This window comes from Drosophila nasuta, chromosome 3 (genome assembly GCF_023558535.2).
Source record: "Drosophila nasuta strain 15112-1781.00 chromosome 3, ASM2355853v1, whole genome shotgun sequence".
Taxonomy (NCBI): Eukaryota; Metazoa; Arthropoda; class Insecta; order Diptera; family Drosophilidae; genus Drosophila; species Drosophila nasuta.
The window spans coordinates 10,462,922-10,485,339 of record NC_083457.1 but is presented as its reverse complement, the minus strand read 5'-3'; the positions used below and the strand labels follow the sequence as shown (position 1 = coordinate 10,485,339).

At 39.9% G+C, this 22,418-nt stretch overlaps 1 protein-coding gene across 2 annotated transcripts in view; it reads left to right on the top strand.

Moving 5' to 3' along the window:
• The window catches only part of LOC132789330 (protein naked cuticle), a 47,130-nt gene that overhangs the window by 20,042 nt on the left and 4,670 nt on the right, over nt 1-22,418 (top strand). For both annotated transcript variants that reach the window (XM_060797266.1, XM_060797267.1), the window contains exon 2: nt 20,230-20,780. In XM_060797266.1, coding sequence (XP_060653249.1) covers nt 20,230-20,780 — 551 coding nt within the window. The remainder of the gene's footprint in view (nt 1-20,229; nt 20,781-22,418) is intronic.

Genomic DNA, 22,418 nt, shown 5'->3' with positions numbered 1-22,418 from the left:
TCGTCGGGCAAACAACAAACGCAGACACCCAAACACACACACACATACCCACTTGCTCGCATGTGTGAAGCTTGAGACATTTTCTTTTTTTTTTTTGTTTAAGGAAAAACCAAAACCGAAAAGAAAAAAAACATATCCGTGGCAATGCTCATAAGTGTTCAACTAAATGGAAAAGCATTTCTTTTAAGCGTTGACAAAACAATAAAATAAAAGACGCTTATGCTCGAGAGGTTTTGCTTTTGCTAGGACAGCTACACATGCTACTTGCCACATGGCACATGCCACATGCCACACCATACCATCAGCCGTTTTGCGGTCCCTACACGTTTCGATTCCTACCCATAATGAAGGTATTGTGATTGCCTCGAACTCAGGACTCGTTCGAAATGCTTTTTTGGCGTGAAAACTGCCATTTGAAGATTTTCCCGTTAAGGCGGGCCCCAAATGTCGCCAACGAAGTAGGGAAAATGAGTGGCGTTAGGCGTTGCTGCCACTGCCAATTTGAGGCAAGCAATTTCTGGAAAACCTATAGAGAAGATAGCTTTGGCATATGCGTGCTCTGTGTCTGTATCTTTGACTGTATCTGTTAAGCTTAAGCTGAAGCTGAAACTGAACCTTAACCAAAAGCTGTAGCTGAAGCTGCATGCGTCTAGTTAAGTGTCAGGCAAATGGATGGCAATGGCAATGTCAAATGCCATTCAGGTGCAGGCGACAAAGGTGTCCCCAATGACAGTTAAACTCCGATATCGACAATAAATAAAGCAGATATCTTTTAAATTGCCACAATTTAAATAGAGCAGCAAATAATTAGAAATTTAAACGAAGTGAGATGCAGAATAGATAATGATTATTTATTTCACGTGAAAATATTTAGAATTTTGCTAGGAAAATAATTGATTCGTTTGCGAAGAAATAAATTAGCTAATTATTGAGTTAGGCACAATGAATAAAAAAACATTAATATATATATATAAATTGATTTAAAATCTGTTCAAATAAATGCTGACTATAACTCGTTTGAAAATTATACGGAATTTAGGCAAAAAGCCTCAGTTACTCTGTCTGCATTTTGCATCTTTAATGAATAATTGAATTTAATACAATTATAATTATTTTGATAGTCGATTTCATATATAAATGTATGTAATGAATGTATTTTAAGGGACGTTAACAATTAACTTATTCTTGAATTCAAAGCAAAGACCTTTAGTTTACCTGACGGCATATTGTATCATATAATAAGTAATTATATTTTACAATATACAATATCAATATCAATTACAATTGCTATAAGCATTGCCTTTTATATAGCAAACCTTAACAAGAATTGTAATTGCTTCTGCCGAACCCGCTTCGGTTTCTTTTGTCGGCTGTATCATCGCGCAAAACTGGGTCAATTGAATGGCCTTTTTGTGGCAGCGAGGAGATAGGCTGAGAGAGCAGTCACATTTGCTAAGCGCCACGTTTATTGTGAGCTGGCAGCAGTTGCGCCAAAAGTGAAATGCCAATGTAGCCAATTATGCTCTGAATCTTTCTCCTGCTTCCTCCCCCCACTTCCCACCTGAATGCCACCGTCGCCCTGCAATCTATGCAAAAGGTAACTGGCAACTGCTAACTGCTAACAATGCAAAGCCTACGCCTGTCACATTCTTTTTCCTTTTTGTTTTTTTGTTTTTTTTTTTCATTTTGTTGTTTTTACGTTTCGTTTCGTTTCGCTTTTGCTTTGTCTTTTTGCTTATTTGGCCTTTTGTTGTTATCATTCAGCTGCAAGGTCCGCCCCGGGCAACAGCTGTCAACCAGGTTACGTGTGTGTGTTATGTAGGAGAGGTGGATGGAGGAGTGGCATAAATTGAGCCCAGGCGAAAGACAACTGCATGTGGAAGGGGAGAGCTTGTTGGACTCTTTCAGCCTACATCATGTGAACTAGCCTAATTCGATTTCAAAGCACACAGAATTAAGCCAGCTTCAGAGGCTTTTGTTCTAGGCACTCGCAGTGACAGCGGAGGGAGATTGCGAGAGAGGGCGAGGGAAAGTAGAAGGGGCTATTGAAAAGTCATATGGCCAAGAGACAGACAGAAAGACATGAAGAGAGTGAGAGCAAATGAAAGAAACGTGGCCACATCGATACGTGCCTGGCATTTGGCATGTCGGATTAATTTCATTTTGTACTCGTCTCTGGTAACAACAGCTAACGGAAAGGGCGTCCTTGTCTGGCACCCACTTCCTCCGCCCCTTCTCTCTCTCTCTCTCTCTCTCTCTGTCTCAGTCTCGATAACTGTCTCTGTTTATGTTTGTCTTGCTGAGTTGCTCTCTCAATCTTTTTGGGGCCATGTAATGGCCGCATTAATTTGAATTGCATAATTTGTTGCGCAGCAAAAGAAAAGAAATTAAGTCAATGGCCCAAACAAAATAAGTATAAATATCGATTAAAGAGAATGAACGAGAACAAGAACGAGAGAGGAGAGAGAGAGAGTAACATAATGACAGACAAAACTTAGACCCAGGCCATGGACATGGCCAAGACATGTTGGCATACATACTAACATAACACACTCCAAAAAAAAAGCAAACATTACATGCTTGAGACTTTGCTCTTCCTCTTCTTGCTGGGCAACCCATTTAATTGGTAAAATTTAACACGTACGCACATTTGTATTCATTCTTGGTCTCATGTCTCTGGAAATTGGATTAAAGACATTAAAGACTCTCTTGTCTGCGCCGTTGTCTTTGCCATTGTCGTTTTCGTTGTCGTTGTCTCTTCTCATTTGTTGCCATTCTGCACAACTGTAAATTACATAGAGAGCGAGAGAGAGAGAGAGAGAAGTTTGTTAGTATGCCATAATCGTATGGCGACGTTTTATTTATAGCATTAGCGCATATTAGGCCTAATGGGCATAACATACGGCGTGCAAAAAGACGCAAAAGAAGCAAAGAGAGTAGGAAAAAAAGAGAAAGAGTGGGTGAAGGGAAATGCAAAACAAGCAATTGCAGTGCAAGCGAGAAGGAGCGAAAGTTAATTGTTATAAACGGTGCTGTGACGAGACACGACTGTAATCAAAAGTTATTGAGCTGCGAGTGGCATGCAAACATTCTTGGCAAGTGGCAGCCATAAAATGGTCAAATAAATGGCAAAAGGAAATGAGAAAAAGTCACTCAGGAATATCACTTATAATCACAGAGTTGTCACACAACCCCAAAGCAGTGCGCATCCCCTATTTCTAACCTTGTTGTTGTTATTTATCCAAACCATCACGTTCGAGCTGATTAAATAAACTGATTGATGGCATGCCTGATTGAAGATTTCAGCCAGTTGTCAGTCAACAGTTTTCCCCTCACAACTCAAATTCCTTAATACTCGTCTATCCACACTTTGGCTTAACTAATGCAACCCTTTTTCTTCTGTTTTTCTTTTACTTGCAGGTGTGTACCAAGAGTGGCTTAAAGCTTTATCCCTTCTACAACTCCCGGGTAACCCTTAAGACTGTCTTCTATTCGTTGAGGGGTGTGCTATATACACTTTACACGCTTTAACAGACTGCAGCCAGCGGCGGGGACAATCTCAGCGTGAAAGAACTTCAGGCGCATATATTAAACATATATCCAAAGTATTATAATCGCATTTGGGGGCGATAAATGACCAAAATCGATGGCAGTCAGAGGCAGTCAGCACTTTTGCCTATTTAGTTTTTGCCAGCCAGCTAACATCAAAATCAGTGGGGTGACTTTTTGAGCCACACCGAAAAATAGTCACGTACGTTCCGTATTCTTTAAAGGCAACAACCCTTAGTCCCCCCTCCTTAAAGGCAGTAAACCAAAAATGGAAAAAAGAACGAAGAAATGAAAACACGCCCCCAAATTAGGAAAGCCGCATTCGGCAGACTGTTGGGAAATATGACAAGAGTCGAGGATTGCTATCGCTAGGATTGCAGACCTCGCTCGATGTTTGAGCTGCAGCGGAAATGGCAACGTTGTGGCTGCAACCCCCACTCGAGGGGGTTGGATACACAAAAGCTTTGCTTTTGCTTGCCCTGCAGCTCCGACTGTGACTGGGGGTTGGGTCTGAAGTTTTGACTTTACCTTTTGTCTGTGCCGATGACGCAATGCGTCTTTTTGTGGTCACAAAAGGGTTAAGGAAATGCAGCACAATTAGACAACAAAAAAAAAGAGAAGAGAAATACAACTCCTATACAATAGTCAGACTCCTACGCTATATAAATCTACTCACATTTTGATCCATTCGATATCTCCGTTGGGCATTTCAAAAAGTTTCCTTCACACTCTCTCAAGTTGCGATTTCCTTTTTCGCTTTCTTCAACAAAGTGCAAACAAAATTTATTTTCCATTTAGTTTTTTATAAAGCGCAAACAACAACAGGGCAGAAACGAAACACATAAAAGTTGTGGACGGAAAGCGAAAAGAAAAGCAGCTAAAGGCAAAGCCAAACAAAGTTCAATCAAGTTAACTTTGTTGCCAATGCCAGCGACAAAAGCAGAGCTGAGCTGAACCGAACTGAACTGAACTGAACTGAGCTGAGCAAATGTGGCCGGGGGCAAGACTCTCTAAGCAAAAGTTCAAAGCCGACCCCAGACTTTTGACTGAAACTCGTGGCCGATTTGACCGTACCAAGCCCAATGCCGAACCCCGCTCCTTAGCCTCGAGGGTCTTATCACTCATCTCAGCGACTCGCCAGGACTCCCCAAGCCCCCCGTTTCCGCTTCCGCTTTCCACATCCGCCCTTCACTTAGTTCAATCAAGTTTAAAGCTTTTGCAACTTTTCAAACACTTTAACGTGGCCAGGCGCTGAAAAGGACCATGGCCAAATAATGTGGTTTAGTGGGTGTCAATTTGTTAGGTTTGTCACGTTTCGCCCTGTGACAAAGTAAATAGCTCATTTCAGTACAGTGAAACTATGAGAGAACTATCCATGAAAGCGCCAACTGAGGGGAAAATACTTCTATAGCAGAGGTATGCAGGAATTTGAAGAGAAAAAACCCTGATTTGTTGGCATTCAATTCACATAGAGCGAGGATTAGTAGAATTAACAAATTAGGGTTAAGCGGTGTAAGAGTGTAAAGGATAATGAGCACGGAATTAATAAATGAGGGTCTCAAAGAGGGACTAACACTTCAGGAAGTGAGCTCACCTGGAGCTAAGTTAGATAAGGTAAACATACGACACTGATTAAATGAATGGTGCTACAAAAGTGTAAGGAAGTAAGGTTTATTGGGTCTAAAGGAAGGTTCTTAGACAAGGGTAGGTTGAAGAATATGGATTTAAAGGAAGTTGGGATAATTCTACTCGTTAGTGTAAAGTCTAAAAGAAGTAGTTGTTTAGGATATAAGGATGTAAAACTGAAAATATATTACAATGTCCTAAGACTTTTACAAATTTTTATAGTTAAGCATGAGTATTAGTGTAAAATATAACATTGATATTTAAAGAACATAAATATATTATAAATACCACAGAGAGAAGATCAGTAGAAGTTAAGGATTACAATTATTAAGTTTTCTGTATTCGACTACAAAAGTTCAGCAGATTATAGACAATTCTTTTTCTTTTATCAATTTACAGAGAAAGCTTCACCTTTTCCCATCTCTCTGCTCTGTTAATTTACAAGTTGCCAGTACAACAATTTAAGCCGTAACTATTGCAAGTATGCTGTTTGAGCAAAACTCCAACAGCTGCTCAAAAGCCATGATGCAACAGAATGTTAAGAACGCGTATTCCATAAAATAAACCACCCACTTCTCTCCCAATCCCTCAGATAACAATAAACTTTGCAACAGTGTTGAAGTTTTATAATGAGGCAGCGGCAGCGGCAGCAGAAGAAGATGCCAAGGAACTGGGTCAAGTTGGCTGGTTGGCAATATGGCGTTTCCTAGATAGTATTCGATGGCTAGTGGTCAAAGAGGGGAGAGAGGCTACTTGGGGTGTTGGTTCGGTCTCAAATTGATTATTGTGCTGGGAATATTTGCATAGCACTTTGGCGCGTCATGCGGTCGACGTGTTTTGCGGTCTGTGTCAGGCAATTAACTGCAGAAAAGAAAATCAATTACAAGACTACTCTCAACTTGGAGAGCTAAACGACTTCCGCCAAAGAAGTTCTTGTCGGGGCCTTAATTGCATGTCCACTGAGAGAAGAGAGTAGGGAGTACGTAGAGAGAGAGAGAGAGAGAGGGGGCCAGACGGTAGACTTTGTGTTGAAAGACGAGCGACCCTTTGCCTAAAACGGAAATCATGTTATGGACGCGACCAGCAACCACAACAATAACAACAGCAGCAGCAGCAACAATAACTCATAAATATCCAGACGGTTGGTCGGAGTGGGGAAAAGGCAAAAATATAATGACAAATCAGAAAAACAACAACAAGAACGGTCCGGGCAGCTGGACAGCAATCAGAAGAAGCTGAAGCTGATGAAGAGGCTGCTGCTTTGGTTGTGTTCCTGCCATTCCCTTGACGGCGACAGTGCTGAGTCAGAAAATAATGGAAAACAATTTAGACTCCGACTCCGACTCCGACTACGGACAGCGGGAAATTGTTATAAAAGGCAACAAGAAAGAAAGGAAAAGAAAAGAACTGTAACTAGCGAGCGCGATACACGACGATACCATAGAAAAGAAAAGCTATGAGCAATAACAATTGAATTTTCAAATGCTTGCTTATTGTTTTTCCGGCATCAAGAAATTGGCTGCCCGCTTGTTAAAATGCAATCAAATTGAAGCCGTACTCGCAGTCGCAGTCGCAATCGTAGTTGGAGTTGGAGTTGGGGATTGGAGTTGGGAGTTGGAAGTTGGAACTCCAGACGGGCCACAAATATTTCTGTGGACTGCCGCAAAATGCGGGCCAAGAGCAAACTCAAACTCAAACTCAAACTGGCAGGCAACTGGACTGGCACAAAGCGAGTTTAATTTTGAATCCATTCGAGGCCACAACAATCCCCAAAAACAGCAGCCACAACAACAGCAGAGGCAACAAATGCTTTGCCAAAAATAAATAAAAATCAACTAAGAATGCAGCAAATACAATTGTCCAGATGACACCAAAAGAATACCCTTGCTTTGAAGTGGAGTTGTTAAGCGAAGAGGGTTAGATATGTAGAGATTATAAAATATAAATATTTAGTTGCAACAGAAGTAAAGAGTTGAGTAAGGAAAGCTGTTTAATTTAATACTTAGTTTAGTTTTAAATACATTCACTTATATAAATCTTTAAGAGTTGTACATTTGAAACTCAAAAGAACACAACTTAATTTAAAACTTAAATATTGTTAGCATTTCATAACAAACTTTATCATACCAAGTTTGCCATAAACTTTGTTATACTTTAAACTTGCTGAGCCTTAACTTGAGTCTTTAGTAGAGGAAAATAGTATTAAGAGAAGAAGCGTTGTCTGACAATGAAACACAAAACTAAATTAGAAGCTAAACTACTCTCTTTGACCTACATAAGTACAGGGTATGCATGTGGTAACAAAAATATACAATCACTTCGGCGGCACTCGAGTGCAACGTGGCATGGAGCTGCAGTTGGAGTCGGAGTCGGAGATGGAGTTGGAGCTGGAGTTGGCACTGTGAGGCTTGGCTGCCTCTTGGCTACTGGTTTTGCCGACAAGCCACAAAACAAAAAAAAAACAGCAGCAGAAAAAAACTTCACTCGCCAAACAGTAGCTCCGTTGTCAGAGGCTCAGTTGCCGCGCTCCGTCAACCCCTCTGACGTCTTCAATTGTCTGCCTGCCTCTGTGCCAGCTTTGACGTTGCAGCCCACATGTTTGTGTGTGTGTGTGCGTCGAAGCCACAGCTTGTGTCGCATGTTTGTGCCCCGGGGCTGACTCCGAAGTTTTGTACGTAAATCTCGGGGCTTTTTAAATACGCTACGTGCAACAGCGATTGCGAATGCGACTGTGTGGACTGTGTGGAGTGAAGGACGTGGGGAACGTGCTGCGTGTTGAGTATTTGTTGAGAGCACATGGAATAAAAAAGCAAAGGAAATAAATAAAAAAAACAAAACCAACCATCACAAACACACACACACACACACAACGAAAAAATTGCCAAGAAGTTGCCGACAAGAACGACGTCGGTTGACTTTGTCATATGAAAAGTAAACAAACGACAGCCAAAAGGCAACAAAAAGAGCGACCAGAGGCCACGAAGGAAAAAGAGAGATGTGCCAAAGCTGAGGGCGGCAGAGGCAGAGACTTAGTTTCGCCCGAAGGGGGTTTAAGCCAAGAAGATAGCAAAGAACCCGAAGGTAAGGCCATTGAAATGGGGAATAGAAGCAGGAAGTGTAATTGGAATTGGAAAAGCAATTGATATGGGAATTAAGAGACAGAGAGTTAGACATCAAAAGGCAGGCAAAAGGTAAAAAAGGTGAGCGAAGCAGAATGGCAATAATAGATCAACAATGAGACATTTTTTTTGTGCACTTGAATTGATTTCTTTGAGTCAATTTTGCAAGCAAGAATTGACTATATTCCCAAATTCCCATAAATGCATAGCCTTGAAATGTGTAAAACTATCCTAATTAAAACCCCTCATGGCGCCACTGCATCGCCAAAATTCACACATTGTCCTTATAGTCGTAGTTGCGGAGACAAACTTTACATTAACTCCTCCTAAGAAGCGCACGTAGCACTCTCAAGCCCTTTTCTGACACGACGTAACTTAACCCGGTCCAAACTCAATCCACAACAATCCAACAATCTACAATCTGTTCTTACGACAGAGCATGTCCCGGGCACAGTCGAAAAACAGTTAATTACAGGAAAGTAGCTTACGGAAAAATGGCGACAATGGAGTCGGAGTTAAATTCAGAGTTGGAGTCAGAGTTGGAGCCGGGGCAATAAAACTATTTTATGGCCAAAGTTTTTGGCACTGAACTCGGCGAAATGAAGCTGAGTTGCCTGCAGTCGAAAAGTTTATTTAATAAAAGTTGCTGGCAAAGTGCTTTAAGGAATTAAATATATATAACATAAGATATGTAACAAATGCAATCAGCTTATGCAAATGTTGTTGCTTATGTTGATTTTAAAATAATGAAAGGTTCTGCTCGCTGCCGTTACCGGCTTTTCGTTAGTGCCGTTAGTTGTCTTGGCCCCCCCCCCCCAAAGTCGAAAGCATGAATAATAAACGAACCAACTGATTGCAGTTTTCTTAATGTAATTGCAATTTTTGGCCAAAAAACCAAAGACAACAAAGACAATGCCAAAGTCAGGCATACGCATATTTTCATAAAATATTTAGCCAAATGTTAGCCAGGCTCCGTTCTCTCCCTCTCTCACTCTCACTCTCTTTGTCGTCTCTGGGCTCGCATCCATTTGGATTTTATGGGCAAAAACTTAATTTGACGCCGTTTGCACAAAAATTGTTCGCATTTTGTATTTGTTTTTGTATGTTTCGAGGTAATTGCGCAAACAAATAAGGTGGGACAAGTGCCGGAAGGGGAGCCAAATGGACGCTGTAAATGATGGTGCTCAGATGTTGACGCCTGTCGAGTGCTTTTCCGCACTGTGTGGCATCCACAACAGTAGTGACAGTGGCAACAAAAGCAACAGCTACGGCAATTGAAATGCCAGAAAATTTGGCCCAAATATGCAAAATATTAGAAGCGAAACTTTATCGAAAATTTACTATTTAAAATAGTAATAACTAAAATTTAAATATGCCAATAAAATAAATTATTAGTTTTGAAAAAATTATTGTCAATTTAAATAAATAAAATATGATAAAAGCTTTTGATTTGATATATTACATTTTAGAGTTTAGGAGAACAAATTATATTTTGAATACTATCAAAATTTGATAAATTTAAAAAATGAAATGATAGAAATAAATTAGGCCAAGTATTAATTTATATTTCATAAGTTTATTCACACAAACGCAGAGAGTAAATCAAGTTTCGTTGCAAACTTACATTGAGTGCAAGTCAACCCATAATTGCAGTGTATGGCAAGCAAGACGGCAAATTTGCCCATTAAGTGTAGGTGCTAAATGCCAAGGAGGCAAACGCAGACAACGTGAGAGTGTGATGGAACAAGAAACAGAACGGTAGAGAGAGAGAGAGAGCGACAAAGAGAGCAAAAGCTGTCATGCACTTGAGTTGCATTAGAGCAACGAAGAAAGAGAGAGGCAAAGAGAGCAGAAATTGCTGTAAAGCTGAATGAGCTGTCTGCGTGGGCAATTAGTTATTCCTCTTGTTAGTTGTTGTTGTCGTCATTGCTGCCGACGTAGATGTTGGTCTCCTTGTTGTTGTTATCGCTCTCTTTGGCAAATGAATGAACAATTTATGTGTGTGACGCATTTCTGCTCTCAAAGTCAAAGCCGACAAAACAAAAACAAAAACAAATTATAAATCTTCAAAAGCATTCTTGGCCAACAACAAAAGCAAAACAAACTGTTTATACTCGCATGTGTGTATGTGTGAGTGTTTTGTTTTTGCTATTATTTTGGCAAAAATAGGAAGACAGCTCAATGTGGACGGCAAACTTAAAGAGGAATCTGCCAAAGTACGAAGAACATACAAACATACATATAGCAAATATAGAGAGTGAGAGACAGAAGGAGGAGAGGGCGGGAGGTACGTCTTAGCCAAGTAGTTGGCAGATAAAAGCCGCTATAAAAACTGTCAAATAAACATCAAAGCGGATGCGCAACGCTTGACATGCTAAAATATGCTTTATAGTCATGCGTGGCTCTGTGTGGGTAATCTATGTACAAGAGCAAGAGAGAGAGGGAGATAGAGAGAGAGAGAGAGAGGAGCTAGAGGGGGCATTCAACTGGGGTTGGGGGTAATGTGCCATGTTTTTATATGTGGGGCGTTGGCAATGCTAAAGTAATAGCACAACATAAAAACATTGATGGCTGCGAATGATAGAGAGAACGAGAGATATATGTTGGCCTAGAACAGTGGCGTGGCAAAGCGGGGAGGGAGCGGGGGGTGCTACAATAAGGAAATTGAAGTATGTTAACTTAATCATTCGCATGTACATTTGCATTTCCATATAATACATCTAATGGCAAAGTAAACCCAATTCGTTGTATATGATAATATTGAAAGCCCGCGGCTTAAACTCTTACCAGCCAAGTTCCCCAAGCCATGTATGTGTCCGCCTTCGACATGCTTGTCACATCGCGTCAGAATGAATTTCAATTTCACACTTCCAGTTGACAACACACAACATGCCACCTATGTGACGGCCCCCGCCTCCTTTCCCTACTGCCCGCGGCATTTTCTCTAGGCACAGACAGAGACAGCAAGAGAGAGAGAGAGAGGTGGAGGAGACAGCGAGAAATTCGCGCCTACGCGCGGTCATGCATCTCGTTGGGTAGCCTCCCAGCATCCTCCCACAGCCAGCGGGCATACTTTGTCCCCTCTTCGCACTTTTTGGCTTCCTCCTTTTGGTGTTGCGCCCCTGCTCCTTTTGCACATTAGAAAACGTGACAAAAATTTCATATTGATGTCTTCTTTTTATTCGGGCGCCTTACTTCGCATACCCTGTAGCAACCAAGTAAATGAGGTGTCAATAATCTGCGCTGAATTATGAAATAGACAACATCCAGCAGCTGCTACGACATTAATATATTATTTAAAAGAGGAATTATTATTAATGCGTCGATTTTCTTTAAATCCATGTGGGTTTATTTTACTGGCTTCACGAATGTCTTAAATTTGGCAGACAGTTATCAAAAAACACTAAAGATAGATAAAAATACTAAGGATCGATAAAAATACTAAAGATTGATACAAGTTAGTTGTGAATTTCATGAATTTCATACCAAGAAATATTAAAGATTGATAAATATACCAACGATGGATAAAAATACTTAAGATTGATACATGTTGGTTATGAATTTCCAGCATTTCGTATAAATAAATACTAAAGATGGATAAATATACTAAAAATTGTTTAAATTTAGTTGTGAATTCTATGTGCTTTCTCTTGAAATAATAACTTTATTTTCGTTCTACAAATGCAAATTCATTTAAGGCTTTGTGAAAAATGTTTTTTTTTAGATTTTTGTAATTGAAATAAATTTTATGCAAAATATTCTACAGGGTATCATAGAAACATGTTTATAGCATTTCGCATTTTTACTACATTTTTTTTTTTTGGTATTTTGTCTGCTTTTTTGATGATGCTGCTAAAGGCAATACATAAAATTTTCACACACAGCTACACACACACCAACAAGCAGCAGCAGCGGGAACAGCAAACAACAAAATATGTGTGAATTAGGCGCAAAAGTTGAAAGCAGCGTATAATTCAGTTCAGCTCTGTTCTGTTCTGTATATTCTCGTATATTTTATTATAGCGCCCCGAAATGCTTTTGAAGTGTCGGCAAGAATGTGTGGGCTGGGCACCTACACATTCAAATATATATATGGCATATACATATGTATGTATATATACTCTCTGATATAGTCGGGGAATTTAGGGGGCGCTTCACATTATATTTATATGGATTGCAAAAACAATTTTGGAGTGCATATGTCACAGACAGTTCCCGTCGCAACAACAGCAACAACAACAATAATAACAACAGCAACGTCACGCTTCAAGTTCATAATTTGTACAATTTTACGAGGCAGTGGGAGGTGGGGTAACTTCTTACCTTGCCTTTCGTTTGTATTATGATGCTTTTTTTTACTGAATTATTTATACAAATTTGTATCTTTTATCTGCCGCTCTGGCATTGCAGGTGGTCATAAAGAGCTGCCGAAAGATGCGAGCTTTACTGATAATGGCAGCGCATAAAACTCGAGCGAGTTGAGCTCGCTTCGAGTTACAGTTTCTCAGTCTCGGTCTCAGTCTCCGTCTCCGTCTCCGACTCAGTTTCAGTTTCGAGGGTATCGTTTTACCCCTTGGCCAATTTTGTTATGGCCATAAAAGGGCGAGCGTAGCAAAGCGACAACAATCATAAAAGCAAGCGCCATAATTTCAGGTGTAAAGACGTGCTTTACATATGCAGCAGAATGTCGAATATAAAGCTAGATGTGTCTCCAAACTGATCGAGTTGCCCTCGTTAAACATTTCTACATACAAAAGTATCTTATCAACTCGACTGTCTGTCTCCATTCACTTGTAGCTGATACAAAGTACATGCATATTTACACAATTCGTCGCAGCTTCTACGCTTTAGCAATCAAATTACAAAAGCAACATTGACAGCAGCAACAGCAGCAACAGCTGCTGCCTGTGAAAAAAAACTGGAACATATTTGATTGACATTTGATTGGCAAAATGCCTGCAGAGCTGATAAAATGCCAAAACAAAGCGGCGCCAAGCGAAAAATGCCAAATAAATAATAATTACGGCAGCAGCGACAAATAGACTGGGAAAAATTTGCAATAGAAATTGGCAACGTTCGTTTTGTTCGCTTTATGTTGTTGGCCTGGCATATTAACGCCTCTAAGTTAATGCTAATGGCTAACAGCGGCAGAATCTGAAGTTGCCCATTGACTTCAATATGGCGCAAAGCAACAGCCAAGCTCCAACAACAACAATAACAACAACACGAAGAACCTTCTCTCATTATGCCGCTCATTCATTATTGTTGTTGCTGTTGTTGCTGCGGCAAGTTTAAGCGCGCTGTTTGTAATTAATTTCCGTTTGTGTGTAGCCGCAACAAACTTTGGCGTTAAACTTAAATAAACCGCAGCAGGAGAGGCCAACACAAAGCCCCAACCTCGGGCCAAGCATCGAGCTACAGATACAGATACCGCCACAGCTTGAGATACAGATACACACAGAAGTGCAATGAGACAGCAAAAGAATGAAGCTAACTTGTTCACAATGATTAGTCGAAAGCGGCATACACTAAGAGCAAGTTGAATTGCCTATAGAAAATATTATTAGAAAGTACTTAAAAAGAATTGTGAATGGCGATAAAAAAGTCTTATATTTTCTGTACTGCTTTATTACATACATATTGCAGATATAATTGAAGAAAAAAGTTCAATTTAATTATGAAATATATTCTATAAATAGATAGAAAATTTGTAGAAACTATTAAAAAGTGGTAATAATATCCACTTATATTTTCTCAACTTTTTTTTGCATACAAATTGCAGATACAATTAAAGAAACAATGTTGAACTTAATTATGAAAATTATTGTAGAAATTTACTATTGCAAAGGCTCAGAAACTCTTGAAGAATAAGTGTGCCTAAAGCCTGAAAATCAATTTTATTTCTATTCAATATGTTGTGTACTTTATTTGCCATAAATATTGCAGATACATATGTTAGATAATTTAGTTATGAAAAAATTCTATGATTCTATTCTGTAGTAAAAGTTTCTTTAAATGTATTAGCAACTATTAATCGTTTATTCAATTTTCTGTCTGCATTCGCTATACTTTATTTGATCAATATCTCGCAGTTACAAATGTATCTAAATCAATTTTATGTTGGCTGCTGGAACACGTTGTCTCTGAAAAGTATAGTATGAATTTTAGTTTAGCAAAAGAATTTGGATTACATCTGGATAATATACACATGCAATATATGTTCAATATCTTTTATACTACTATGCATCTAGATCAATTTTAAATTCTTAAACTCTTCGAAAACTTACTCGTGAAAAGTTTTGAATGAATTTACATTAAGAAAATGAATTGCGAATATATTATTAATATATTTGGCATACATTTTGCACAATCCAAATGTTAGCAAACCATTTTTAAATTGCAAAATCATATTGCCAATCAATAGTTGCAATAGCTTGTAATTTGTAGGCGTTACATGACTGATATTAAAGCGCATCGACCCCGTTGTAAGTTTATGGCCATACTAAAACAACAGATACATACGTGTACATACAGACAGATGTACATACATATGTATATACATATGTATATATATTTGTATGGCCAACAAACCCGTTTCGGAACACGTTGTGCGGCAAGATGAAGGCCTCCAAAAGCGACACGCGCTGAGCCCAAACTGGAGCCGAGAGAGAGAGAGAGGCAAGCAGAGAGAGAGTGCGAGAGAGAAAGAGGGATTCGGTTAGGGATTGTATTGTACAATAACAACGGCAAGAGCAAACTACAATATATGTATGTATAGTATATCATACAAAAGGCACGCTCGATCTGCCCGCTGTCGCTGACGTCGTCGTCATCGTCGTCGTCTATTCACTTGATTTGTAACATTAACATTAAAGCAAACTTTTCAAAATGCCGACTTCGTCGCTGGCGATGTCGATGTCGATGTCGATGTTGATGTCGGCTTCAATCTTGGCTAAAATGCAACAGGCCAGCAGAAAGGGGAATGCCAAAGTCGCAACATTGATGACGCGTGACGACGACGACGACGACGACGCCATGAACTTCAGTCGCTGCTGCTGCTGCTGATAAGCAGAGCGACGCCAAGCAAGGCAAAGCGAAGCGAAGAAAGACAACGATGACGATGACGACTCGCAAACCGACACGACAATGACTTCCATTGAGTTCGCCATCGTGTAACTGTTTTCTCTCATCGATTATCGGCGTTTAATTAAAGCAGCCCCATTCCAGCGATCCCCCTATAATTGCTACTGGTATTTAGCAAGCATTGCTGATAACACAAACCTGCAACAGCGCAACAATAACAACAACAACCACAGCCATAATAACGACAACAACAACACCATTAACTGTAGCAGATTTCTTTTGACGATAGTGAAATATTTTTTTTCTTTCAAGCGCTTCGTTTGATTTTTGCCGGTGTTTTTCTTGACTATTTTTTTTTTATTTCGCCTTTGGCTTTGATAAGTGCCTTGCCAAATTGTGCTTGTAAATTATCGAGTGCCTCAAACACACACACAACAAAATAAAAAAAAAAAAAACGCAAGTAAGGACGGCAACAAATAAAGTAAAACACTCGAGTCGCGTCGACTCATATGCCGACTACACAAGAAAGCACTATCAAAGCCGTCTATGGGGTTTATGACCATTAAGTGATCGAACAGTGATCAACTGCAATCATTGTAAATTAAATATAATAAATTGGTAGTGAAAAACAACGTTAATCTATGCCAGAATAACAATAGCAACTAAATGTTAATGTGACTACTTACATGATTACAAAACAGAGCAAGGAAAGCTAAACTTAATTTAATGTGCTTCGGAGCTTTATAAAGCTTGATGAGCTCAAGTCTCAATGTTGCTTCATTTATAATTTTATATCAAGCTAAAATTAAATCAAATTTCTTAAATGTAACATTACCATTCACTATGTTAATTTAATCAACTATGAAATTTATTTAATGCCAGTATTCAACATGATTAAATATTTCTCTAAAGCTCATTGGGCAGATTAACAGCAGATAAAATCGAGATGCTCGCTCGTTGATTCGATTTGATTTCCTAATTGAGTTTTGCTCCACATTTGATTATGGGTTATTTAACATCTCGTTTTAAACAAACATAAACATTGCTATCGTGTTTCCCAGACGTTTAGCCATTGATTAGTTTTGCAGGGACTTAACTACATTTAATGGCCAAATAAATAGGGTTTAAATATTTATGAATGCTGCTGCGATTGCAGTGCCAATGAGAGATCGCAAATGGCACCTGTTATGTTGTATCGACAACAACTTCATATTGGGTTTCATGTTAATTTTCGTGTTTTATTACAACGATTTATAATATTTAAGTTGGGTCTATTGGCAATTTATGCGCATTTTTGATGTGCACTATAAAACCCAAAGGTAAAACGCCCAAAAAGCCCACATAGAGTCGAGTTGGCCAATTAATTATGCAAATCCTCTGACCACATTGAAAACTAATCTACACCATCTCTCGCCTCTATTTGACTTTTCGAATTTTCGAATTTTGTTTGTTGCTGTTTTTCATTTCATTTTTTTTTTATTATATTTTTGATATTGTTTGATAAGAAAATATGTTAATGAGAATTTATGAACTGCGCCTAAAAAGTCCAAAAATGGTTCGTTGAAGCTGCAGACGTGTGTGTGTGTGTGTGTGTGTGTGTGTGTGTGTGTGTATCGGTGTATTGGTGTATCGTTGCGGTTGCGCCTTTAATTGAGTCAAGAGCAAAGATACATTACTCATGCGCCACGTACGCCGCAAACAACTTTTTGATAGATAAGCCTCGAGCCGTGACGTTCATTTATCATACAAAATTCATGAGGCTGCTGCGCCGCAAACATTTCAGCATAAGCCTCAATGACCTCTCAGGTAGTCCGTCCAAGCGTTTTCTGTCCCGCTTTTCCCTCCTCCTTCTCCTTCTCCTCTCTATATATGCTTGCCTCTCATTGCTATTAGGCAACGTGCGTGTTGCGGCCGTCTAATGGACTTAAGAGGAGCCAAGTGCGGTGTGTGCTGAGTGCCTCGTCGTGTGGCCTAGGCTGCCTTCATCTTCGCTTCGGACTGCCTGTTCATTCTCATTTGCTGGCTTTTCGGCTGGCATTTGCGTAATGTATAAATTCAATTCATTGTGAACTGAACTGCAGCTACAACTTATTGTGGGGTATATGAGAATTTTGATGCGCTTTTGTGACAAGTTATAAAAATATGTTGCTGAATCAAATTTAAAGTGCAGCAAGAAACAGAAACAAAATTGCACTTTAGTAAAGAATACTTTATGTGTTTTATATAATTATTATGATAAATAATACTAATAAAGAATACTTTTCACAGAGTATTCATAGGGTATTCTGTTAGTCGTTGCATCCACACTTTGCGCCTATAAGCACATACGATTTGTATCTTTCAGAGTGGCTTAGGCCAAAGTTAATTTGCAAGGCGGCATGTTTCATATCAGACGCCAAAATGCTTTCAAGATGACTCAACAACAACATGATTCTCTTGCTAGTTGTTGTTGTACTTCTTAAGTTGTTGTTGGTGATGTTGCTGTTGTTGCTGTGGTCGAACCACTTGAGAGAAAAACATGTTCTTTTGGTTTATCTTGGCGCCACGATCGTCGGCACCGGGCGCGGTATTTGCTCAAAAACACAAAGGCGATAATTAAACGCAAAACAAAGCGGCCGAGAACAGACAACGAGAGGCCCAAAAGACAGACCGACCGAGCCGCAGATACAGAGATACAAATACAAATACAAATACAGCTACGGATACAGATACAGATACAGCTACCGATACACAGATACAGATACTTTGGCTATGGCTACAGATGCGCAGCAAGCACATCAAGTGGTCGGCCTTTAATTAGAAAAGGTGTAGAGCCTAACAACAATATACAACACAAGCAAACGTGGAGCCAAAGCTGCCTCTCTTCATCGTTAGTTTTTTTTCGGGGCGCGCAAAGTGCATAAAAAATGACGACAGCTAATGAATGTCGGACTTCCACTGCGACTTTGACTGCGATTGCGACTTGAGTCGCTGCTCTGCCAGCTGCTTGGCAACAATTTATTAGACAGATGATGTGCCAACAAGGCAAAGTTTCAAACCAACAAAAAAAAAAACAGAAAAAAAAAAAAAAGAAAAAAGATATAAACTAAAGATAAACTTCATAATTGTGTCTGTGTGGCCAAGAAAAACAAAAGTTGTTGTAGCTGTAGCTGTGGCCATATCTCGCATGTAAGTGTTAATGAAGTTAAGTGTTTTTGACGCGAACGACCAACAACAACAACAATTAATGAGAAGTCGCATACCAGAAGAAGACAAAAACCAAAAACAAAAACCGTCGAGGGCGAAACGCACAAAAATGTTCAGGCCACATGATAAAGATCAACACATGGCAAAAAAAAAATATATAAGTAAAGAAAAACAAAAAAAAAAATATGTATATATATTTACTGAAAAGACCGCGCATAGGCCAAAGACCAGGCAACGTATCTGGCGGATAGCTCAAGGCAAAAGTAACTACAAGTGGCCGGGCAAGTGAAACTTTGGGCCAAGTTAATTGAAAGCCATTCAAAGTGCTTAAAAAGATGACTAGATTAGAGAGTGACTAACTCCGAGGCGAGTTCCACAGAAGCAACCAACTTCGCTAAAAACGAAATTGAAAATTTTGATAAGGAAAGAATTATAAATCTACTAATTATTGTAAAGGGAAATATTATATTTTTTAATGAAAAGTAAACTTGAACTGATTGAATTATTCTAACAAAACATATTCAAGCACTGTAACCACTTGGCTCTGCTTCTCGTCTGATCTTATAACCCAGTTTTCCGCACTTGCCAGATATGAAAAGAAACCAGGTCGACTGTGATCCAAGTAAACAATCAAAAAATACTCTCAACTAAACCCACTTTCAGCTACGCAGACAATCAAATTGCGCTCGCTCACACAAAAACACCGAGCAGCAACTCATTTCTCCCCTGGCACTTTGGCTAATTGTCTTCAATTGTGGACGCGCTTTTAAGGGACTCAAGCTCAACTCTTTAGGTTTTGAATACAGCTGGGAAATGGGGGAAATAACAAAACAACTGACGGGACTCAGGACTCGCCTGCATAATACTTATGCAATTAAAAGCCAAAGCACTGCTGAGAATTGCAAATGCGAAACTGGGTCAGCTAGGCGAGGCGAGAGCTGGAAATTTGTGTGTGCTACTTAATTAATTAAAAGCGGGCTGCAAGGCGACAAAAACAACTAAGTAAAGGGAGCAACTCGAGAAAATTGGCGAAAAGATTCCACCAAGGGACGTCCACACTTGGCTGAGATAAAAGCAAAGTTGTTTCGCTTTGCGCCTTTGAGGGCTTAGCTTTGTGCGGTGGCCAATGCGGCGTATGAGTAATGAAATGGCCAACACTTTTGACTGTTCAGACCCGCCGCCGCGCTGCCGCTGACCACAAAAGCTCGCAAAATACACTCGAGCATTTTCAATTAAAATCAACTTTTTAGTTGAAGTCGACGATGCCAGCGACGCCAACGACGCCAGCGACGACGACGACGACGTCATTAATTAGGAATGCTTTCGGCGCAGTCGCCTTTCAAGTGTTTTGTCTGGTTTGCCTGGTCGCCAACGCTTTGTGTTGGCGTTGAGGCATAAAATGCTTTTTGTTGTAATGCGTTTTTGTGCAAATTGCAAATAAATTGCAAGCAGCCGCCGCCGCCGCAGACGTAGTCAAAGGCTGCCGACAAAAGGCGGGAGGGAATGTGGGGAAAGTATCGCGGGTGTCAGATTAGATATATATAGAGAGAGAAGTGGGAGGAAAGTATGGCTAGCTAGCCAAATGTTTGATGCCTTCAATTTCATGCCACTTTGCATTTTAATTAAAATGGAATTTTTCCTCTCCCCTCTATTTGTGTTTTTGCAGTTCAGGAATGCACCACAGACTCAGAGGAACTGATGTATCATCAGGTACGCGCCTCATCCTCATGCAGTGCGCCGCCAGATTTGTTGCTGGTCAGCGAACGTGACAATAATATACAACTGCGATCGCCGGTGGTTAATATAATCACCACGCCACCAGGCAATGCGTCCACAGCAGCCACAGCCAAACAACAGCAGCAGCAGCAACATCATCATCAGCAGCAGCAGCATCAACAGCAGACACTGCCACTTCATCAGCATCATCATCATCACGTGACCCGACAGCAGCAACAGCAGCAGGAAATAAGTAGCAGTGGCAGCCACAGCAAACACTTGCGTATCAGCAGCTCCAGTGGCAAGCATGGCAAATATGCAAATATGCCTCAATCCCATCACCATCATCAGCAGCAGCAGCAGCAGCAGTTGCAGTTGCAGTTGGAGGAGGATGTTGTGGATGCTGCGGCAGCAATGCCAATGCCAACACCACATGCAACACATCCGCAACACTCGCGACATTTGCATCATCACAGCAAGGAAGAACGCATACGCTTGGAGGTGAGTTTTGTAGTGCCATATTGATTGAGTGATTGACTGATTGATGGCAATCCTCTTTGAATTTCGTTTGCTTCACAAGTGTCTCAGTGCACACACAAAGTTTGGGCTCACCAAATAAATACGAAATGTACTTTGCCTAAAACAAATAGAAAACTTCAATCTTTAACTTGAATATCCAACATAAATATTTCGTCGCAAGAAATACGAGTAGCACAATAAAGCGAAAAAGATTGTTTATTTTTGTAGTACGTGAGTTGGATTTCTTTTAGCAAAGTGGAAGAGAAGGAATGTCTAATAAATATGCCAACTTCGATTGCCTTAATTTATATAAATGTAACTTCAAAGCATCGATGCTCGGCAAGCAGAATTCCATTGCTGCTTTTATTAAAACTAATTACAAATAATACACAATAAAATTACGGGGTTTATTACACTATTTTGTTGGCTGATTTGCGCCACAATTTCAATTTCAAGCGCAGCATTTTGCTTATAAATTTCGCATTTGATTTTTCCTAATCCAATCGAATGTAAGCGTATAAATTCATGTTGATGATGTTTTGTTTTCCATTTACCATTTAGCATTTTCCAATTTCGATTCCCAACTCGAAATTGTGACCCCCAACCAGGTATAAGTTCTTGAAATGCTTGTTCAGTTGGTCAAGTTTAATCAACTTGCTGTTGTTATTGCTGCACCAGCAGCAGCAGCATTGCCATATTTCATGACCCACTGGGCAGCAGCACATAAACTCAACTTTTAAATGTGCTTTTAATTAAAATTTCAATGGTTCGTGATACAAAAACAACACCAGAGCACTGGCCATTTGCTTAGAGAGGGGTGGAGGGATGGAGGGGCGTAAGAATATATATTTCATTAACGCAATGTTGCCGGCAATTTTCAATTACCACCCACTGTAACAGACATTCCCTTGTCTTCAGGGCTCCCCAAGAACAACAACAACAACAACGGGAAAAATATCAAAACATTAAAATTCAATAAAACCCATTAAAAGCGCAGAAAAAAGAAACAACAACAACAACAACAACAACATACATACATATACTGACACTCAAGCGAAATGTGAGTGAGGGAGAGACACACAAAAACAAACTCGTAGCGAAAGCACTTAAAGGCAATTAAAAATCTTCAAGCCAAGTAGCAAGAAATAGAAATTATATTTATTTCCCTTTTCGCAGCGGCAAGTGGCAATACTCAAGTGGGAGTTGATGGTAATGGGCGATTGTAGGGGCTGCCTTTGGTTCTTTGCTTGTCTGTGCTTCTCTGGCACCACTTTATCAATGGCAGTGTTTGCTGTGTTTGCTGTATTGTTTTGCTTTGGCTTTTTCGCTGGCGCAGCGTGCGAGAAATTAAATATTTAGTCAAATTATGGCCACAATTTTCGACTCAACTTTCAGCCATTATTATTGTTGTTGCTGCTCTTGTTCCACTTGTAATTGTTGTTTTTTGCGGCATTGCACACACAGACACAGTCACAGCCACTCGCATACACACACACAGCGACAAATTGGGGAAGTTTTTGCTTAAACAAAAAGTGTTGCATACTTTCGGGCGGGCGCATTAAATTGTTTGCGTTGCTTGCGAGGGGAGATTGGCTGCTTCACTGCAGCAGATTTTACTGC